Here is a 21,468-nt window from a genome sequence, read left to right as displayed (position 1 = left end):
GTTTGTGTTTACTCTTTCAGAAGGGATTTCTTTCTTTCTCATGTATTTTAGGATTTTTAAGATGCCTTGATCTGCTTCTGTACATCTGCTTACATCTAATCTAGCATGAAACACGATCTGGGCAGTCCCGGCTGCAAAGTCTTCCCCTGCAAAGTTTTCAGCATCTCAGTGATCTCAGCTTTGTTTCAGTTGTTTTTTTTTCTCCACCAGCATGAATTCCTCACAGCAAAATAAGCAGCTTAGCAAGAAGTCACCTCGTAGTGCCAAGGCAGAGCTGTCCTGTGCCATACCTATATATATAGGGTCAGATTCACTTTTGCCTGACACCTGAGAAGGGAAATTCATGCTGTTTGCACTTCCTTGATTCGGAAGATGATCTCATGGCTTAAAGCTGATGTCAGCCTCGAGGCATGCCCAAATGGCCCCTACCCTGCTGTGCTGTAGATCCTGGCTCCTTTCCATGCCTAACGTGCCTCTCTTGGGGTCATGCCTACAGTAGTAACAGTGGCTCCAAAGGATGAAGCCCACCCACGTGTGACAGCAACAGATATATTCTCTTGGAGCCCTACTCTTCTGCCATTGACATCGACATCATTAACGACACCACCCAGGATCACCCCTTTGCCCAGCAACTTCACATCTGGGCACCCCAATCAATCCGCAGGGTAGTGCTGGGGATGCATTTTTTGGGACACCCTGGATTTGCAATTAGCAGAGCTCAGAGTGTGGCCTCACGGGGAGGGCAGAGCCAGCCTCCTGTCACCCCGGCGCAACAGCAACGGCATGAGCAAGCCAGGTTTTAGCAAGTCAATCTACATAAAAGCTTTCTCTGAAAGTGATTACTTAATATAACAACCAGCTGTCTCTGCAGTTCTTGCTGAGGCAGCCTAACTTCTCACCATTATTCACAGGGTGGGGGAAAATAGGAGGGAAAAAAAAAAAGCAGCAAGCCTGTTTTGTCTATAGGGTAAGTAAAGCTTCAGAGAAATAATGTTACCTGATAGACAGAGGTGCCAAGTGTTTTGGCTTTTGTTGGTGGTGTTTTTGTTTTCTTTTCTTAACCATCCCATTCATTTCTTTAAAGGAAAAGAGCTCTCACTGCTGGGGCATCAAGTCCTAATTAGTCATTAACCTCTTAAACCTCAATCCCACAGTTGTTCTGTTACACACCAGCTGCACAATCTAATTACCATTGTTTTTACACTAAAAACATTGTTTTTACACTAAAAATTAAATCTATCAGCACAGGATCTGAGTGTCTCTTCAATTTAGCTGGCCCTGTACTCTGGCTGGGTGACCTCTCACAGAAAAATAATTCCTATAGGAGAGAACTGGTGGACACCAGCAGAGACTGTGGACTGGGAAAGTAGAGCAGAGTACCATCCAGGCCTGCAAGGGCTTTGTTTTTTTGACTCAGAAACATTCACCACTTGAATAGGAGGATCCGTCCCACAAAGTCACTCAGGAACGTTCAGCCGAATTAATTAGGTGCCCAAATTTGTGTTAAGGTACATTAAACTTCTGCCTGATCAATTTTACTCAGAATTAATGTAGCCTTTTATTCTGAGTTAAATTGCACAGAAGAGTTTAATAAGGGGTGACTAATGGGTTTCAAAACTGAACATGGATTTGGCTTCCCAGAGGCTATGGGGTTAGCCTGGGAGGGGTAAGTCCTTGCAGAGGTAAGAGCGGGGGACAGAAAGGTTTTAGGGGGAGGTTGTCAATGGGCTACCAAAATGGAGCAAACCAGTGTGACTTCTGAAATTCTCCTTTTAGCCTTCAGATTCTCCTTCGCCACCTTGAGACGGGGTGATTTTTCTATATTCCTTATCAAAGATGTCCCCTTTAATGTCAGGAATGGTGCTACCAAGCACGCCCATGCTTTCACCTGCTTGATGAAAACTTTTAATCTCTGTTTTTTGGGGTTTTGGAGATGGGTTTTGCAAACTTTGCAGGAGGGTGCCTCTCTCCCTCCTTATAATAGCAGCAGCTCCTGGCCATAGGTGCAGGCATATAAGGAGAAAAGCAGCCGTCAGAGCATGAATCACTGCCCGAACACCCAGCACCTCTTCCAAAGAAATGGGAATGGAAAGCACAGGCAGAAATACAGCTGACCTGCTAGAAATGGTTTGATCACGCTGTTTAACAGGAAAAATGGCTTCACTGCAATTAGGCTTGGATTTGTAATGAGGAATTTTATGGTGCCTCTCCCAGAGGATCTAGGAGAGTAAAGAGCAGGTGATGAGAGTGGGAGATACCTAAGTAGTTTATAAAAGATTCTTAAAATCCCCATTCAGCAGAAACTAGCTAAAGCAGTGTCTGATTTTCTAGCTAAACAGCATTTGTTTAACAAGACTCTAATTTGTGCACATGGCCGCTACAATTAATACACCTGCATTGATTCCTTCCCTTGCCTTCTTCTGACTCAGCACCGAACCCGTCTGATTGTGCAGTATTACCCCGATAACATACCACCATCTGGAAAGTTTCTTAGTGATTAAAAAAAAAAAAAGGAAAGAAAAGAAGAAAGAAAAAAAAACATATATCAGGTATATTTTTCTCTTACAAGGTTGTTTTTCTCTACTTCACTAGAGCCTCAAACTGATGCTCACTGCAGTCCAGCTCTTCACACCACCTACTGCCTTCAGGAGCCCGTCTAACAGCCAATTCATCTTTCAGCATGTTCACACCTGCACAATTACCATACGGGGAAGAAATTTCCACTATTCTACAGCAAACAATGGAAGCAATTGCATTTACCTTTCTGCTTAAAAACAGAAATGGGTTGCTTTCTGAGCAGGTTATGAAACCGCCCATATCTCAGGTCAGAAAAAGTTTGTGTAACACAGTGTGCTGGGTTGCAGCAGGCAGCTCACAGAGATGTGATAGTCCTACCCTAGGGATCCAGTTTCCTTCCTCAAACAGACTCTAAAAAATAGTACATTTTCCACTGCAAAAGAAATAAACCTTGAGCAGCTGATGCAGCCCAGCTTCTCACTTGGTTTTGTGTTGAGATGCAACCTTTTGCACCGTGTCCAGCTACATGCAGCCAGCACACAGCTATGAGACACAGCAGTCCTTGTGCACCAGCCCATCACCTGGGCATGGACTGGGGACACTAAGAAAACTCCCCTCCTGATGCGGACTCGAACAGAGGTGCCCGGTGGGATTTTTCCCCCTTCCATGAAGCATCCCTTTAGCCCTGAGATCAGCAAGGTGAGCTCAAATCGAAAGGAATGAACTGATTTCAGGCGGATGAGTTGATTTCAGAGGGATGAATTATCACCTAGAACTGGGCACATGCTTAAATTCTTTGCTGAAATGGGGCCGAAAGAATTCATCAGGCTGGGGCTCCCGGATTAGCTGCAGACTTCGTCTCTGCCAGCACTGCGTCCAACAGCGAGCTCCTTCCCACTGCATCCCCACCCATCTGAGTCTTCGGGGAATGTTGCCATGGATTTCCACGGGAAACAAGAGAGTCCATATTGGAAGAACCCTGTTAAGGTTGCTAGGCGTAAATATTGACTTAACGGCTCTTCCGTCTTTTTTCTTTTTTAAGAACAGATTTGTTGGCCATGGCTGGAAAAATAAAATGTTGGAGGGAGCATGATTCACTCTGGCACTCACACAAACATGCAGATCAGTTGGCTGGCAGCTCCTCTGTTAGCAGAACATCGCTTTTAAAATGTGTCATTTTGTTTTGGCAACAACAGCGGCCAAGCCCACAGACAGAGAGCATCCAAAAGATAAAATCTCCTACCTTCCATGAACTACGTGTGGGGACCACCGGCCTTCCCCAGCAAGGAATATTTGGTTTAACACTTCCAATTTTTTTTTGTCTGTTTTGTTTTTTAACTGAGCCAGAGAAGGGCTGACAGGACGCTGCAATGATTTTGCATTAAAAGTCCAGACCAGAAACTTCCCCTCTTGGACCCACTCTTCTCCATCTGCTGACATGAGGAAAGGAAAGCAAAGGTTCTGCAGGTAAAACTTTTTATTTAAAGGCTTTTGGCTGTATCACAGACAACAGCTATTTCAGACGGAAGGCACTTCAGGTCATGCTGGAAGCCAGCAGCAGAAATGAGAGGTGATGCAAGGGTTTTGGTCATTAGGTTCATGCTTTCACCACCAGGTTCTGCTTCCTATAGTACTCCACACATAGACTTTCAGTCCTGAATTTAAAATATATTATTTAAATGCAGCTTCAACAGACTGCATCATCCAAACCCTTCTGCATCTTGAATCTGCCAGATGTGGGTGGTCTGGCAGGACCAAGAGGAGGACAATCCTCCTCCAGAGGGCACAAAAGGTGCAAAGTACACAGCCAGCACCATCTCTGACTGTCCCCAAAAACCTGCTCACCACACACACAGGAGCACGAGCAGCTCAGAGAGCTGGCAGAGGGTGCAGTGAGTGTATTTGTGGCCCCCTGGTAGGCGCCTGTCTGACAGGCAGCCTCAAGGAGCACACAAGGAGTTTGCTTGCATTTCAGCTTTGCAGGCTGTCATTTAGGACTTTAACCCCATCGGAGTTCAAGCATCCCCCAAAATCATGATGCAAAAACAGAAAGAGAATGGGGTCAGCACACGTGCTGATTTATATCTGCTTTGCATCCATCCTCTATGTCTCTGTGCACTCCTTGCAGGGAAGAGGGACAAATCCCTCCCTCCAGGCATCCTCTGAGCACATCCTCCCCAGAAGTGGCCGGTTCAGTGCATGGCACGTTACAGCTGTGGCTCCTCGCAGCCATCCAGGGCAGCCTGGGGCCCTGGCATCCTACCCACTAATTAGGCAACACACACACTAACCATCCCTACGCAGTATGAAGCTATCAGAAACAAAAGCAAGGCACTTAGATACCTTTGGAGCTTAGCAACTGCTGCTCAGGACCCACTCCACCCCTCTCAAATATATTTCTACTGACAGGTTTTGAAGCAGATAATTTATTGAACAGAGAAATAGGCTGGTATCTCCTCTCCTCAATCCCAGGCAGAACCAGTTTGTTATTTTCTAAGCATTTTCTTGGTGGTGCATACAAATTCAATGCTGCATCTGCTAGCAAAGATGCCTATTTTCAGAATAAATACAATAATATGCAAAGTTTGTATTAGCAACAGCTAAGTAGATGACATCAGGAGATAAAAAAGGAAAAATCTCATGGCCCTAGCGTGCACAGGACAAGAGACCAAGCAGATCTAATTGCATGGAATTAAGAAATTTTCTGCCTACTCCCTCTCCTACCATCACAGCACAAATAGCCCAGCCTGGGTGCTGCCTCTTCTGCTCATATAGCAATGTATGAGTATCAGGGGACAGACCCACAGAGACAAAGACTGGTTCAAGCTGCCTGGTATTGGCCCTTATTACCTGGTCATGGAGATGCAATGGTTTTAGCTTTATGACAGGTTCTCAGTACCTCTATGCAGCAAGCCAACTTGCTGCAGTTATAACTGGGTGTTTAACTCATACGGGTCCAGCAATGGCAAAGCAACTGCAACAAATCCTTGTAGCTGTCTGGAGCCCCACTTGCTCCCCTCTGCTGCTAAGGATCCCCTCTGCCTCCTGAGACAGCTGAGTTTGCCCTGGAACCTGCTCCTTTGGCTTACGTTGCTTGAGCATTTAGTGTATCTAAGTATCTAGTTAAACATTTAGGATCAGTTTTTGCTTTTCAGTGCTCAGACGATGAGCCACCAACTTCTACATGACCCAGAGCTGAGGCAAGAAGTCCCACTAGGTACAGCAGAGCAGCAGGAATTTGGTTGCCCCAGTCCAATGTAGACTTCTATATAATTGTGCTACTTTGAATTAAATTAGAAGAAAAGCTGCTTTTAGAAATCTGAAACAGGTCATATGGACCTATCTTAAAGTTACTCATCTCCTTCCACTAACTAGAAAGGAAGTCAAGGGTGAAAAGTTCAGATCCAAGTGTCTCAAGCCAGGTGAGATGAATCCTGCCTTCGGGGCACAAGGTAAGGAAGAGGTATGGATCAAGCCTCTAATGACTGCTCTGAACCCATCGCAGTCCTGAGCTGTTCATTTATGTCTGATTTATGTCAGGAAAAACTTGCACTCTGTGGTCAACTCTGATAGAGCAGAGGTGACAGAGCTACTACAGGCTACCACTGTCACCTTGAGCAATCTGTAGCATGCCTAATTAGTTTTACAACAATCAGTGTATCAAGTGCTTTAAGCACCTGGAAATAACAACCTCACTCTCACTCCCCTTAGAGGTGATGACCCAACTGCTGACATTATTAGTGGGTAAGGGTTTTTGCAGGGCATCACCGCTTTTACTCCAGCCTAACTCCTCTTCTTTGCCATTTCACAGTCATCCGGCTGGATTAATACAAAAGAAAACCAAAGCATTTCTCAAAACATTTTCAGCATCATTTAAACTCGGCTGATCTTGTCTGCCGGTGACGGGCTGAACAACCCGTCAGTCACACTTGTCAGTCACTGCTCCTGTGCCTGAAACGCAGGAGCCTAATCGAAGCAAAGAAGCAGAAACAAAGGTCTGATACTTACTTTCTCAAGACTGCAATTTCATTCTCTATGCTGCTTTCCTTCCCCTTCAGTGCCTTCTTGGGAATGCACTTGACTGCAAATAGTTTCCCACTAGCTCTCTCTTCGGCCAAAACAACTTCGGAAAATGCGCCCCTGAAGGAAGAAAAGAAAAGCAGAGATTTTAAGTGGTGTCATTTCTTTGCAAGCTGTTATCTGAAATACAGCAATTGAATCTATTCTTCTGGTGGATTTTGATAGCTGCTCTCGTTAATCACAGCCATGGCATTATGAGAATCTTTCACTGTTTTTACAGATATATAAAGGCATTCGGCCAAAATATTAAAGGCTCACCAAACCCAACAATACTAATAAAAAACTACAGTCCAGCAGAAGTTTGAGCAAAGGTCAAAAATCAGAAAGTGCCATTTCCATACACAGGGGCAGGGACCGCAGCCAAGCTGCTGATTTGACATATGATGAATGATGTACTTTTCCCTTTTCTGAAGTTTTTTGGAGCACCACAAAGTCCCTGGGAGCAAATGACCCACGGGTGCCAAACGTGCTCTCAGTTCCTCGGTGACCACAAGAGGTCAGAGCCTCCGCTCTGGTCCTCCCTGAGCATCTCTTCACCCTTTGCTCAACCCTGACTCAGACGGAGAAGCATCGTCAGAGTTCCTCTCTGTACACAGAGATATTCCACAAAACAAACTGCCATGTGTAATTGCTAAAGCCAAACAATCGGATTAAGTCACAAGCCCAAATGTCTGCCTTAATAGCAGCTTCCCTGCAGTTACCCCAGAGAGGATTACACAAATAAAGGATGCAGAAACATCATCACAGCAGCCAGTTGCTAATTGCCAAGAGTGGGCAGCGCCTCTCCTTCATTGGGTTATTCCGTAACAGTATTATTTCTTGCACTCTCACATCTTCCTGCAAAGCATCCTGGCTGAGGAGAGGCCAGGCAGATGTGACAGGCAGGGCCCTTAGGTGCTTTTGCTGTTCTCATGCTGCTTTCTGAGAATTTGGGCGTCCTTCAGAGCCTTTTGGCATCTGGATGGACCTTTGCTCTGGCACAGTGGGGCTGCTCTGAAATTCCTGGTTTATCAGGTTTAGCTCATTGCTGGTTTAGCAGTGAGGTAGTGGGCATGGCAGAGCACCACCAGCCTGCTGAGGAACAGCAAATCCCTGCTCCTGTTCACCAAAACCTCCTCCCAAAGTACCTGCCTTTACCAAGAGACACCAGAGCCAAGCACCACCCAAAATGTAGCGTTCCCCAAATCCCAATTCAAAGTCCATCAGCGAAGGATCATATTTTACTTATACAACACTAAAAGAGGTAGAACACTGGGTAATCCATCACTAGGTTATTCTGTTCTTCTACATAGCTCTCTCCGAAAAGAGGCTGAGCAAACCCAACCACACTCCAACCCGCTCCTAATATTTGATCACAACCTCATTTGGCTACCATGAACTTTCCCTGACTTTCGTTGCCCATGGTCACTGCTTATCTAGGTATTTGCGGACCTACAGAGACGTTTCCTCTCCTGGCTCTTCCTTTCTAAGTCATGCACAACGACACGACCAAGCGCTCCCAACCTCACTGCCAGTTCCTGAGTTGTGAAAGAACCGAGCGAATCACTGAGCCAAGGGGTAAGCGAAGCAGGCAGGCAGAAGAGGATGCTGGATAGAAAGTGCCTGTTTACACAGAAACGTTTTGGTCATTAGCAGCAACAGGGAAACGAGACGGGAAGTTTAGGGATGGATTAAAAGAGACTTTTGCAAACTGGTGGTTTGTGTCCATGTGGCAGTGACCCTCTGAACAAAGAACGCTTTGCCTCATTTTTGGCAAAAAGGACCAAAAAAATGTCCAGACTCATTTATGCTGCACTAAGTGCAGGAACAGCTTTGTTTTCTGCATTGTGTACAAACTGCCACGGCATGTCGGAGCATCACAGACTCCAGTTCAGAGTCCATACAATCAATCCCAATGGCTGGAGCAATAAAAAAGAAAATTGAGCAACCCAACATATTTTTGCAGACCTACTCTTTGCTTTCCTGTCATCAACAGTCCTAATTATTTGGTTTGCCAAACGGTGCTTTCCTTCTAACCCTCATGCTCGGGACAGCCAGAGTGGAATTGCAATAAAATCCCTTTACTGGGAAATCCTGAGACCCCTCAGTGCTTATCGGCTTTGGCTGAAGACTCGGACGCTCAGAAACTCACGGGGCAGCTCCCAGCTATAATTCATGAACGCCTTAAAGTCCTATCTGCTTAAGCTTTCACCACTTCACTCTAGCTGTGTCTTGAATAATCTTTTTGGCTGCAGTTAAATGCCGTTACAAACAGCATATCCATACTGGTCATTTACTGCTCACACAGCTCTCCAAGTGTTTACAATACTGCAAAGCACAGAGCTCCCATTCTGATCTGGATTTCATTGCTCTTCTAAGACGACAAAATCAATGAAATCCCTTTATATCCCTCTATATAATAAACCGAGCTTTGAGAAATGCCTCTATTTCAGCTGGATTCACCATTTTACTGGATTTCTTTCTCCACATACTAGGACAGCCATGAGGTTGGAGCAGCCTCTGTATATTTAAATGCATTTTTAGGGGGAACTCTGATATACACCGGTAAAAAACAATTCCATATCTTCTTAGCAGCCTTTCTCGTCAAAGCAAGAAATGAGCTGAACCTCAGTTAAAGCATTCACATAAATGCCAACCCTTGGCAACGATGGTCTGCACGATCCTGCTGCACTGCACGTGCTCCTGCTGCACAGCTCCTGTGGTCACAGAGCAAGGAAAAAAGAAGCAGAGAGGCAACAGACAAAAGAAAGAGAAGTGCTGGAAAGAAAGAGAAGGGAGGGAAGAAATGCAGATAGGGATCAGAGAGTTAAACAGAGCTGGGCAGAAAAGAAAGGTATAAGAAAAAAAAAAAAAAGGAAATAGAAAGCAAATGGCAGCAAAGACACCCCTGGAGTGTGTCAAGGGAGAGCCAGAAATAATAGTGTATAGATGGACAGGTAATTATCTTAATTTCAAATACACAGATGAATTCACCCACATTTAATGATCCAGTCCAGCCCCCACTAAATTTTTCTTGACTTATACATGACTAGGTAAATAACAGAGAGAAATTCAGAAATACAAAGCTGCTCGTTTTCTTGCTAACAGTGAAATATCCTACAGCAAATTCCCCATCTCCTCAAAAAAAATCCCCAGAACACCAGCCTGGCAGGCTTACTAAAGGAGATATTTTCCCCCCCCAAAGAATTATTGTGCCCTTTAAAATCAAGACATTAATGAAGGCAACAGTTTATCTCCAAGAATTTATTGCATTTTTTTATTGAGGGTTAAAAGTTAATTGTGTACAAAGTTCTCTCAATGTGTTTCGGTTTAGAAAACGGTGCACCGTTCACCACTGAAATGACAGGACTTCTTGTAAAAAGGATGTGGCTTTTATTAAGCATCGTCAAGTAATGTTAAATCAGCACTGAGCCAGAAAGAGATTCGGAAGCCACTTGTTGAATCTTGTATTTTGAATTATGAGTTTTTATCTGAAATTTCATGCATGGAAAAACACAATTTCTGGGAAGAATACCAGCATATAATATATATATATATTTGAATTCTCTGAAATTCTGAGGAAGGTGTTTACTCTGAAAATTACTAAGATATTACTCAGAAAATATCTGGGGGACTTTTATTCTCACAGCCCTCCACAACACACACTCTCCCTCTCCCCCCCAAAAAAATTGGTCCAAAAATTATTTTCACACTCCAACACAGATTTTTTAAAAAGCAGGGAGAAGAGGTTAATTAATTAAAAGTCACTATTTCAAAGTTATCTGCAATGGTTGGGATGTCCCACTCCCCACAGCTGGGAAATAGCTAACGGCAACCTTTCCACTGTGCCTGGGGACCCAGCCTTTGCTTCTCTGAATTGGGGGCTACGAACCCCCCTGTCAGCTTTGCAGGTCCTTCCTGGAGGTTAGAGCAAATGAATAGGAAAAGCGTCACATTTTTGAGGAACTAGGACAGCAGTGGAAATGGGTAAGCAAGAAACTTCTGCAAAATTAAACCACCTAGCTAGCTGCTGAAATAAGTGCGTGGCAACTGAACCTACTTCTGAAAGGTATGACCACGTTATCATTTACCCTAGAGGATCAGCTCTCGTTAAACTTCTAATTAAAATGTGGAATAATTTTGTGATCTAGATCATTTTCATATGAATTAGGAACAGTGCAAAAGAAAAAAGGTTAAATGACTGGACAAGTGACATTGAGATGATGGCAAACTCTGGAAGGTGGCTGAGACCTGCTGACTCCTCACCCCTTTGCATATGTCAGCATCCTATGAGATGTCAATATTTTATAGTTTTAATTTGCTTAAATTATTTCTTATTTGGTTATTTTCTTTAATTCAGATTTACAGATTAGGATTTCAAGATTATCACTGGAATATGGACAGCACTCATACCCAGGCTGCATTTTCTATTAGAAAACAAAGGCTGCAAGGCTAGGTTATCCTGCAGATCAAAGTAAAATAAAGGCCAATTAACTTTTCTTCATCTGCTTGAACTATAATTTAAGGTGAACACTTAATTTCTGAAATAAAATATATACACAACATATACTGTGACAACAAATCTGTTCTTATTCTTCAAAAAAAAAAAATGTTGTTACAAAAGCACTGGCAAAATGAAGACGAAGAGTTGATGGAGGGAGAAAACTTAATTTTTCCATTTGCAGAGACCTCCACGTTGAGAGTTTTCCACTGCATTAGCAGGTGCTCTGTCACACTAAATCAACAGACATAGTCAGGAAACAGATTTCACATCTTCAGGCTGTGTGTAGCTAATGATCTTAATTATGGTACAGTTGGCCTTCTGTGTGTACTTTGCCCCAGCCAAACCATGGAAAAAATTAGTGAACACTCATGGTTTGAGAAATATACCACGTCCACCGTGAAGATCACTCCGAGATGGGAGACCAACCGACTGGGTGAGACCGACCAAACCCAAGAAGCCATTTCCGTAGCGTGGCTTTGGTAACCACACACAGATTCTGCTCCTTGACTGCCCAGACAAAGGCAGCTTTGAGCTGCACTACAGACAGAGGCAGGCGTGTATGAAAAAAAATCTTCTCTGGCACTTTTACAGCTTTTCTTACAGTCCTTGAGGAGTTAACTGTGGGATGAGCTCAGGCTCTGTATAACCAGCACATACCAAGGAGATTCTGGTCCTCTAGAATATTTTTCTCCCAAGCCATTTTTCTGCAGAAGTCGCCTTATTTTTTTCATTAAATTTTCTACTCTGTCTTTTCTGTACACATGTCCTCTCTCTTCCAAATCCCAGACATTTCCCAACATAAACCCGAACTAAGGCTGGAAATTGTTTTTCACTCCAAAGCCGCGTCTGTGAGTGTCCTGAGGTCTGCATGAAAATGAATTTACAATGAAATTTTCAACAGCTCAGTGAAGTCTGAATGCAAAGGTAACAAAACTGAAGTGAGGAGGGTGTTTTTACTCAGGAGCAGAGAGGAGACTCTCGGGACTGTGTTATGCACGGTACAGAAATCAAATATCCCTACACGTTCCCAAGAAGCTTAATATAAATTTCTGAGAAAAGAAACACACATACTGGTCTCTTTGACTCCATCTATTCTTTGGAGGACAAATGCTTTTTCTAGCTATTTTCATTCATCAAACACACTGTCCCAACCCTGCAGCCCCTTCTATGGCAATGCTTCCTCTGCCTCTGCAAGCACAGGACGACCAGGATTAACACTGTGTTAACGTTGGTATTTTTAGCCTCCCTATTCATTTAACTTCCACCAAACCACCCAGACAAAAACTAAAAATGCTCTTTTCTACCTCGGGGCCAGGTGAATCTCTGCTGTAACGCAGCTGGCCATCCTGGGCCGTGCCTGACCCTGGTTCCCCTCCCCAGGGCTGATCCTTACCCGCACCCACAGCGATGACCTCCCTCCCCATGAGGTGCCTGGTACCTGGGGATGGAGCTGCTGTTACACGCTCCAGATGATGAACAGCACTTCAAATTGTGCCAAAAATGCTGTTGATCTTGCCTGGTGGACACACAAATAACAACAGCAAGGGGCAAAAATACCGTTTGCTGCATGTTCCTGCAGCAAGGAGCAGATTTTCACCACTGACCATGTCTCTCTGCTCCCCTGTGTCAATACCCTCAGCATTTTGCCCAAGCTAGAAGGCACTTTAAGACCATTGGGGTTACACATTTTTCTCCAGATAGGTCCCCACTTACCCACAAGATGAGAGGAGCCAGGGAATTGCTGTGCATGGGGATGAGCAACGCATCCCTAAGCTCATGGCTTCACCTCTCCCACCACCTTGATGCTCCCCATCAAGCACAGCTTCTGGGAGAGGAACCTCAGCAACCCACACATCTCTGCTGGGACTCATAGCCACGACCGCAACAGACACATGACGGCTTCATGTTCCAGGTAGAGCTGCTTCTTCCCCCTCCTTATACACCAGTTTGACTTTCTTCCCCCCTTTACACAGCAGCTCACTACGATGGAACAAGCAGCACAAAGCTTTCATCTCGCGTAGTCACCAAAAGTGTCTGGATTTGTTTGGATTCAACTTCTATTTTCTTGGGTACTATTATCTACAATTACAACAGCTTAGTGTTTTGACAGTTTTTGTCACCAGTCAGATGCAGGAATTTTAATGGCAATTTGAGGCTTATCATTTCTTCTTGGTTTAACTCCTCAGTACTTTATACTCTCGGAGAAAAAAAGAAATTAACTAGAATTAAGATTGAAAAACCATGTCAGCTACTTAAAGGAAAGCTACTTAGAGGAGAAAGAATTCTGTGAAGTTAAAGTTGCACAAGATAAAACATGAAATTATGACAATGTAGTCAAGGAAGGTTCCTTCCCAGCCCTGCCTCTTCCCCCAGACCAGTTTCACCAGAACACAACCGCCTCCTTCATGGTCAACAATTTTCACCCAGGGAAAAATTGCTGGGAACCATTTAAACGATGCTGTAGTGAGAAATTAAATTTTGACTCCAGGATGAATTTCAAGTTCACAGTGGGGCATGGCACACATCGACAGTGCCCCCTGCCACTGCCAGGTTCCCTTCCCTTCCTCCAGATATGACATTTTGGGCATCAGCAAAGCTGCTGGCACAGCTTGCAGCCACATGGATGAGGAATCCACCAGGGCCTGGAGCACTCCAGCTCACACACCAGCAGGGTGAAGGCACCAAAGCACGTGGCTGATGAGACTCCTGGGCAAATAAAGCCCTTACGTGCAGAGCGGAGTAAGGCATGCAGGCTTTGGTGCCATCAAACTTAGGAGCAGAAGAGAGTAAACCACATAATGCTCAAAAATTAAGCCAAAAAGAAAAGTTTCTGTGGAAACTCTTCCCTTTCTGAGATGAACTAATTTGTTTTAGCTGCCTGGTGTATGCTAATTCAATAGGATGCTATGCAGTCTGGTCTGAGACAGTGATGCATGGATGCTAAAAAGGGAAACTGGCCCAGCACAGATACCCAGTCTTGTTTGTTATTACAGTGCTTTACTTTCCTGAACTGTTTGCTCCTTTCTGATTAATCCTGACCCCTATTAGAAAGGGAAGTATTGTCTTTAAAGGCCTATTATGCTTACTTTACATCCTCTGTGGCAATCACAGTAAAGCTATCCAGAATCAAAAGCAAAACATTCAGCTTTTTGTATTGAGCTCTTCTTTCCATTATGCATTTCACAAATGGGCTGTTAAGCAGTTTATTTTCTCCACTGATGATCACTTTCTTTCCAAAGTGAATATTTAAGTACCTTTTTTCCACTTTCATCTTAAAAGACGAAAGGAGCTCATTGTCTCCCAGGATTTATCTGATGGCAGCATTCTCACAGGGAAATAACCTTTTTTTTTCTTCTCTTTTTTTTTTTCCCTAATAATGACCGCAAACATTTCTTGAGGGATAAGTGAGCTCCATAATGTTTTTCAAAGCATTTCCCTGTCCTGACACTGATATATGCAGCGTCTATTACAACACATCTTATTTCAGGAGATCTTATCTGGCCTTATAAAGCAGATTACACCAATTTGAAAAAGCACGTTTCTTCCTCTTCCTCCACACGGAAATGTAAGAAATGATCTGGCACTCTCCAAAGAGGCTGGATCAATTTAGGAACTGGATGACGCTGCATCTTTTAGAGCAAAGCAAAGACAGTGTAAACACTAGCTTTGCTTTCAGCATTTTCTATGTTCCTTCTAAAGTGAATGCCAGTTCATCTTTAGTAAAGATGAAACTAGCAACTGCCTAAAGAGCAAGTAACTTTGCAGTTGGGTTTAAACCATGGGAAAATCCAATTAACCCAAGAGTTTTTCCTAAAGCTGTCTGGACCTTGAAATCCAAGTTGCAAAAGGTGCCACTCCATGCCTTCAAGTGGCATCTTTAGGAAACAGAGCCTAAGTATCAGCTCTGGTGCTCTTCCTCGGTAATCAAAAACAAACGACTGCATTACTTGACATGTGATTTTCAAATGCTGTCCCCATCTTTCAGGATCTGTATGACCCATTCTACAGATGAGCTACGTGAGGAACAGGAACCACATGGACCCATCCTTAAGTAACAATTCTTTAAAAGCAAAGAACATCACATAATCTAAATGTGCATACTCCTTTTACACTCAGAGAAGAATCTCCAACAGGCAATTACATCCCATCCTAAAATATATTGAGGGAAGCACAGCATGGCGCTGCACAAATCCTTAAGCCCCTTCCACCAAAAATCCCACGCTCCAATTGCCGCCTAGCTCTGGTCAAACAGATCATCTGAGATGCCCATATCTAGCCCCAAAATGCCCGCCAGGCAGCTGCAATGAGCTGAGATAACTTTCAGCCTTGGGGTCTGGTCTGGTTTCAAGAGAAAGCAGAGCTTGGCCACCCAGAAGGAAACTCCTGAGCACATCTACATGGATGTTATTGATGTCTGAGCGACTTCCCCATGCATTACAGACAAGAGATGGCCAACACAGCAGTGCCGTCAGCTTGTCCGGGAGCAACTAATAGTGGTCAGATAAAACACACCCTAAACACATCTCTTGATCTTTGTTGAGAGAAAGGGAGCCCCAGGGGAGAGACTGACTGAAAACATCTGCAGTGTGGACACTCGGAAGGCTAAGCAGGCAAATCTCCTCCCTAAATCACGGGACCTGAGTGTGCACAATAAGCACATATTCAAATCAAAACAAGGATTGAGACTCATAAGGCTTCTATGCCCCTGATCACAGCACAGTCCCTGCCTGTTTCAAGGACAAATTTAGGTTAGTTAATCAGATCACACGACCAGGGCACAAGTAGGATTAGCCTCTTCCAGATCAATCATGCAGACCCAGTGGACGACCCCCGGTCAGGATGCGCTCCCCATGAGTGTGATGAGCCTCTGAAAGAAGAGGCCACAGGGTTCAGAGCTGTCACAAGCACAGCTGAACAATTCCCCTTGTGTAAGAGCCCTTCTGTGCCTCTAGAAAACTTTAATGGGTTTGTTCTCATCCTGTTGTTACCCATCCAGCCAGTCTCGCGTATCTATTTTAAATATTTGGACTAAAAATGATGTGTATTTTGTATCCTTGCCCACTCCAAGTAGTAGCTTAGAGTTAAAATAAAAACAAAATGTGGGGGGAGGGACAATTCAGTAAAATGCAATACAATTTGTTCTGTAGCTCAGAATTGAGCTCTGGTAGGAAATGCCATTGCAATATACCCAGAGCTCCATCTGAAGCCTTCCTTTCAATGGCCACCTTTTAAAACACCATAGGAGTGTTAGCTTTTCTTCCCCCCTGCCTCTTGACTCGTGTTTCCACATGTTGTTTCATGTCTGAGCTGAGGTATGCTAAGAAGTCTTAGCAAACGGGTTTGCCTGGTAACCAGCAGGCTTGCAAACAAACATTTTGGCAAAGATTATTTCAGTGTAGCTGTATAAAGCAGTTACCAGGCACTTCAGAAACTCACAGATCCTTCTGCTAAAAGAATTGCCACGCAGTTTCTATGCGTGCAAGTCTCAGTCCTGTTCTCATTCAGACCTCGGTGCAAAAAGGGTTCTCCCATCAGCTTCTGCTGGCAAGGGATTTCCCTGCAGCTCCACCCTCAAGGTGCTGTGTTGAGATTCCTGAAGTTACTCACAAAACAGACACGGCACCAGCACAACTTTCCCCTCCTAAACCTATTATCACATGCCTCTGCACTGCTCTGAATGAACATTTCTGGTGTCAAGGGACACTGATGTCACTAGGACTGACCAAGAGGAAATTCCCCAGGTGATATAAGCATAAGAAGCTTGCACCAGCTTCTGTCCAAACCATGCCCAGCCTAGGCACTGTGTCCAGATGAAGCAGGGAGCATATGGGACCCAGCAAAAGCAGCCCTCTAGGTTTATCCTATGCTGTTATGAGCCAAGAAGGCCAGTGGCACATGCAGAAATCTTTCTGAGGACAGGAGCCGTTCCTGCCTTCCCCATATGATGGTAGAAGACAGCGTCAGGAGGGAAGCAGTCCCTCCTGCATGCACACCTGCACCAAAGCAGCTGAGCCTCTTAGAGAATCACAGCAGAAAAAAGTGCTGGTGTTTCCTGCATTTCGTCTGAAAGAAGGACAGATCTCCCCACCCAGAGAGGTGAGCCTGGTCAATGGAAGCCACCAGGCACTGAGATCTCTGTCACATCACCCATAAAAGCTTTAGACCCCAACCACCCAAGGTTTCTGCATGCAGAAAAACTCAGGGCTACACCTGCTTCTGTTTTCACCTCCCAGTCTCCAGTGAGCAACGGCACAAGAGAAACCAGCTCAGTGCCCCAACCAGTCCACAAACACCAGCAAGAGTATACTGTTACATATGGGCGACCTTCTGTGTTGGAAAACTCCAGCAGAAACAACCTGACAGCAACTCCGCTTCCCCTTATCTGAACTGTAATCATAGCACGTTATAGCCTCATAACGCAACGAGGGGTCTCCTAGGAGATGAGTGCCACGCTCCCTACCTATTTTTACAAATGGAGTTTCTAAGAACTCATTTCCATCACAGGTTGACATGTTACACACACACCAGCCAGAACAACCACCGTGCTCCTCAGCCTTTACACGGGTCCAGATAACCCAGCTCAGCTCTTGGACGGCAGGTTCAAGCAGTACCGACATACACAATGAGCTGGATGAGGGTGGGGAAAGGGGAACACAGCTCCATAAACCTGACACTGATAATTTCTGTTTCTTCGGAAGCTGTTTCATAATTTTAAACATTAATAAAAAGGAAGTGGCATAGTATCCTCCCAGGTGACATGCACCCCAGAAGATGAAAATCCCCCAGAAGAGTAGCACAAGAGCACTGGCAAAATGAGGAGGAGCAGTGGGATTGCAGGAATCTCTCTCCCAGTGTGCTGTAAAGATTACCTGGGAGCCAATTCCCCAAAATATTGCAAGCAGCACGCCACTGGCAGTGAGCTGGGGAGCTATGGTGAAGCTGGTAAAAGCACGTCAAGTCACATAGGCTGTGGATGTGCTGTAGCTGGTACATCAGCCCACAGATGGGATGGGTTACTGAGTACTCAAAACAAGTTAAAAGTTGATTTAAAAATAAAAAAATCTAGAAAAAAAAATCCAGCAATTTGCCCTCCAGGGGAGATTCATTTTGCTGTCAATGATGAAAGAGCTTGGATGGGAAGGAGGGCTGGACACCTAATGCTTCTAGCAAGTGCACAAGTTGATCCCTGGAGTCTTTTTAGGAATAGATCAAAGTGGGACAGTGTATGTCCCCACCACGATCAGATGGGAGGTTAACTATGAATTTTGAGTCCATTAAAACATGACAGGTTGAAAGGAGCTCTATGAAACCGTTAAAATAGCAGAAAAAGCATGATACGTCCTTGGGGAAAAGAGTTTTGCTTTCTGCTATGAATAAGAACCTAATTTGATTAGAAACTTTATGACCCCTTTGAAACACAGCCCTTTCCCCATTAAAATGTTTCCTTTTCCAAGTAAATGAGAAGTCATTCCAAGCAAATGGAGAGCTGAGGAGCCTGAACTGTAATTCCGTGTGACTTGTTCATGAAAAGGATCCTTTTACCAAGTTATAGGAAGAAATTAAGAAGGCAAAAAACTCTCAACAGGGTTAAGCAACCAGATCTTTCCAGTCCAGGCTCCTTTCTTTAGTAATAGCTATAACAGATAAGTGAAGAAAGAGTGTACGAAGTGGAGTTCATGCAGCACAAGACTTCCCCCAGTTTATCTCCCTAGCTTCCAGCAGTCAGTGATCCAGAAAAGTGATCTCTGTTCAAGTGACAGTTGCATTGACCCATCACATATTACCTACCTATGCTCTACTACTCTGTATAATTCAATTTCTTCAGCCCATCTACTTTGAATTTCACAGCCTCCTGTAGAATTGAGCTCCACTGTTTGGGCACAAATTATAGGAGGAAGCAGTTCTTGTTTGCTCATTTTAACATTTGCTGCCAAATACTTTCTTTCCATAACTCCCTATTAAAGCACATTTTAAAGATGTTAACTAGCAAACTGCTCTCCCATGTCATGTAATGTGTTTGTTTATTTTAAATCATGAAAATACTGAACAACTAGAGAGATGTGCTAGAAATGATCAGCAAAGGGGTTTGCAGAACTGGACTCCACTCTCCAAGGCAAGAAACTCTCAACCTACAGTAGGATATACATGAGACAAACCTAAAATTGTTAGGAAACAAGTGCTACATCTCTCTGCTCTATCTTCAGTGTCATATTTAATTTTGAAAGAACTGTAAAAATGAAGAAACTTATTAGCAAGAAGTGAGAAGACCCTTGGAGGCAGAAACAAGAGATTTAAAACTTGCAGGAGGCATAAGGACTGTTTAAAAACATCAATGCTTGAAAAACTTGAGAAATAGAGAAGTCTGGAAGGCCAAAGAGCTGGAAAAGGGAACTTATGAGAAGTAAGACAGCATCCTCAAAATCAGAAAATGTGTGTCCAAATGAGGAAACAGGAATGGATTTTTAAGTTCTAGTGGGTAAAACCTAAAAACATCAAAAGGCAGGAAAAAGCATTTGAAGAACAAGTTGCAAGAGGCAGATAATTCAATAAAGACATTTTTGCACATATCAGAAGCCAGGAGTGTACAAGATCACTGGTGGGTGAGGAAGAAATGAAGTATAGAAACAGCATGAAATAACCCACACAGCAGTAGCAAAATAATAATTACCATAATAATAATAAAGAAAAAGACTTTGGGTGGATCTGTGCTCACTGCAGAGAGGTTTGGGGAGGTTCTTACACTGGAAACCTTTACAAGGTTGGCAGAAGTGGTTATAGGCTGGACTGACCCAACCGTTGTAGGGGAACTTACAGGTGACACTACTGAAACTAACCATGGGCTGAAGTTTCTCACTTAAAGCTTTATGGGTACCCAAAAATAAGGAGGCGGCTTATGTGACACAATTTTAAAAAATGGGTTCAAAGCAATAACACAGGAATTACAGGGAACTCCACATTAGTAAGTTTGAGGTCAGCAAGTCAGTAAAAACTGTAATAAACATCCCTCTAGTAAAGGAGAGAACTATTGAACACCTGGAAAAACATGATATATGGAGGAAAAACCAAAAAGACTTTTGAAAAGGGAATGTACTGGAGTATTGTGAAGGCACCAGCATGTATGCAGATGAGGAAATGATGTGTTGATGTAGCTTAATTTCAAGGGGCTGCCTCAGCACAGACTCTCTGAGCAGCTTAACAAATAGCAGAATCTTCTTGCATGGGTAAGGAACTAGTGAAAAGACAGAAAACAGCAAGGAATAAATGGTAAATCCATTAAATAACCAGTGTTAAGGACTGCTAAGGAAGCAGTTCACCACCCCTGAATGCTGTGTGCTGTTGTGATCCTCCTCGTTGCCTGCAGGACATGGAAGAATCAGGGCAGAAGACAGACTGAAGGTATGAAACAGCTCCACTATGAGAAATTACTGAATAAACTGGGTCTTTTCAGCCTCTTCAGGAATGGACAACTGAGAGGGACAGAATTAAGCTCTGAGAGGAGGAGGAGGGCAAATGCCGCTGTTCCTTCCAGTGCAATGATGAGGTGATGGCAAATGAAGGTAACAGGGACCCACCACCAAGCAAACTTCATGCAACTTTCTGTGTGACACAGTGGATGTTAACAGGGATTGAAAAAAAAAAAGGACTGGAAAAATACGAGCAATAAAATCCATTCCAGACTACTAAGTGCACAATTTGTGTCTCCGAAAAAGCCTGCGCACATCTCTCTGAATGCTAGAGGAGTGCTCACAGTATGATAATAATTACATTATTGTCAAACGCTGACCTATGCTTTCCATCCCAGACATCTGGCATTGGCTGCAGGGATGGGGCACAGGATGAGCTGCATTTTTGGTCTGACCCAGGACAGCTGTTCTTACAGTCCATTAATGTGGTAGAGCCAGCAGCAGCCGACAGCAGCTCAAGTAACAAATGGGCATGTGAAATACTGGGGAGTCAAGCCCATCGCTGACACAAAGAGGGACATCTTTAGGGTTAACCCATGGCAAGAGCAAGGATGTGTACCATGGCGTGTAAAGTACTGTCCAATTCCAGTGAGACCATTTTCATCCAAGTAGCCCAGCCAGGATACCTAGAAGTAAATACAGCCTATGACTTGAGAGGAATTAGAAGAGCAGAGAATTATGAGGTGTCCAGGGAAAACACAGCTTTGAAAGTTTATCACACACCTGTGGACGAAACAGCCTTTGTTATCTTCTTGAACTGATTTCTCTCAAATAAATGTAACCTCTGGCTGCCTCTCATCCGGCTAACTGTGTGATGCACCTTTTACTGCCACTGCAGATAGCAGTGGTCTCTTCTTTGCAGGATTAGAGGGAAGATGCCACTAATTAAAATAAAGGTCACATCCCAAAACTTAGTTATAACAT

General features: G+C 44.0%; 1 protein-coding gene across 3 annotated transcripts in view; it reads right to left on the bottom strand.

The window, feature by feature from the left end:
* CAMK1D (calcium/calmodulin dependent protein kinase ID) overlaps window positions 1–21,468 on the bottom strand; it is a 221,640-nt gene that overhangs the window by 116,997 nt on the left and 83,175 nt on the right. For all 3 annotated transcript variants that reach the window (XM_080605573.1, XM_080605574.1, XM_080605572.1), the window contains exon 2: window positions 6,526–6,657. In XM_080605573.1, the coding sequence (XP_080461699.1) occupies window positions 6,526–6,657 (132 nt within the window). The remainder of the gene's footprint in view (window positions 1–6,525; window positions 6,658–21,468) is intronic.

This window comes from Anser brachyrhynchus, assembly GCF_964034855.1.
Source record: "Anser brachyrhynchus genome assembly, chromosome: 1".
Taxonomy (NCBI): domain Eukaryota; kingdom Metazoa; phylum Chordata; class Aves; order Anseriformes; family Anatidae; genus Anser; species Anser brachyrhynchus.
This window is presented reverse-complemented; position numbering and strand designations above follow the sequence as displayed.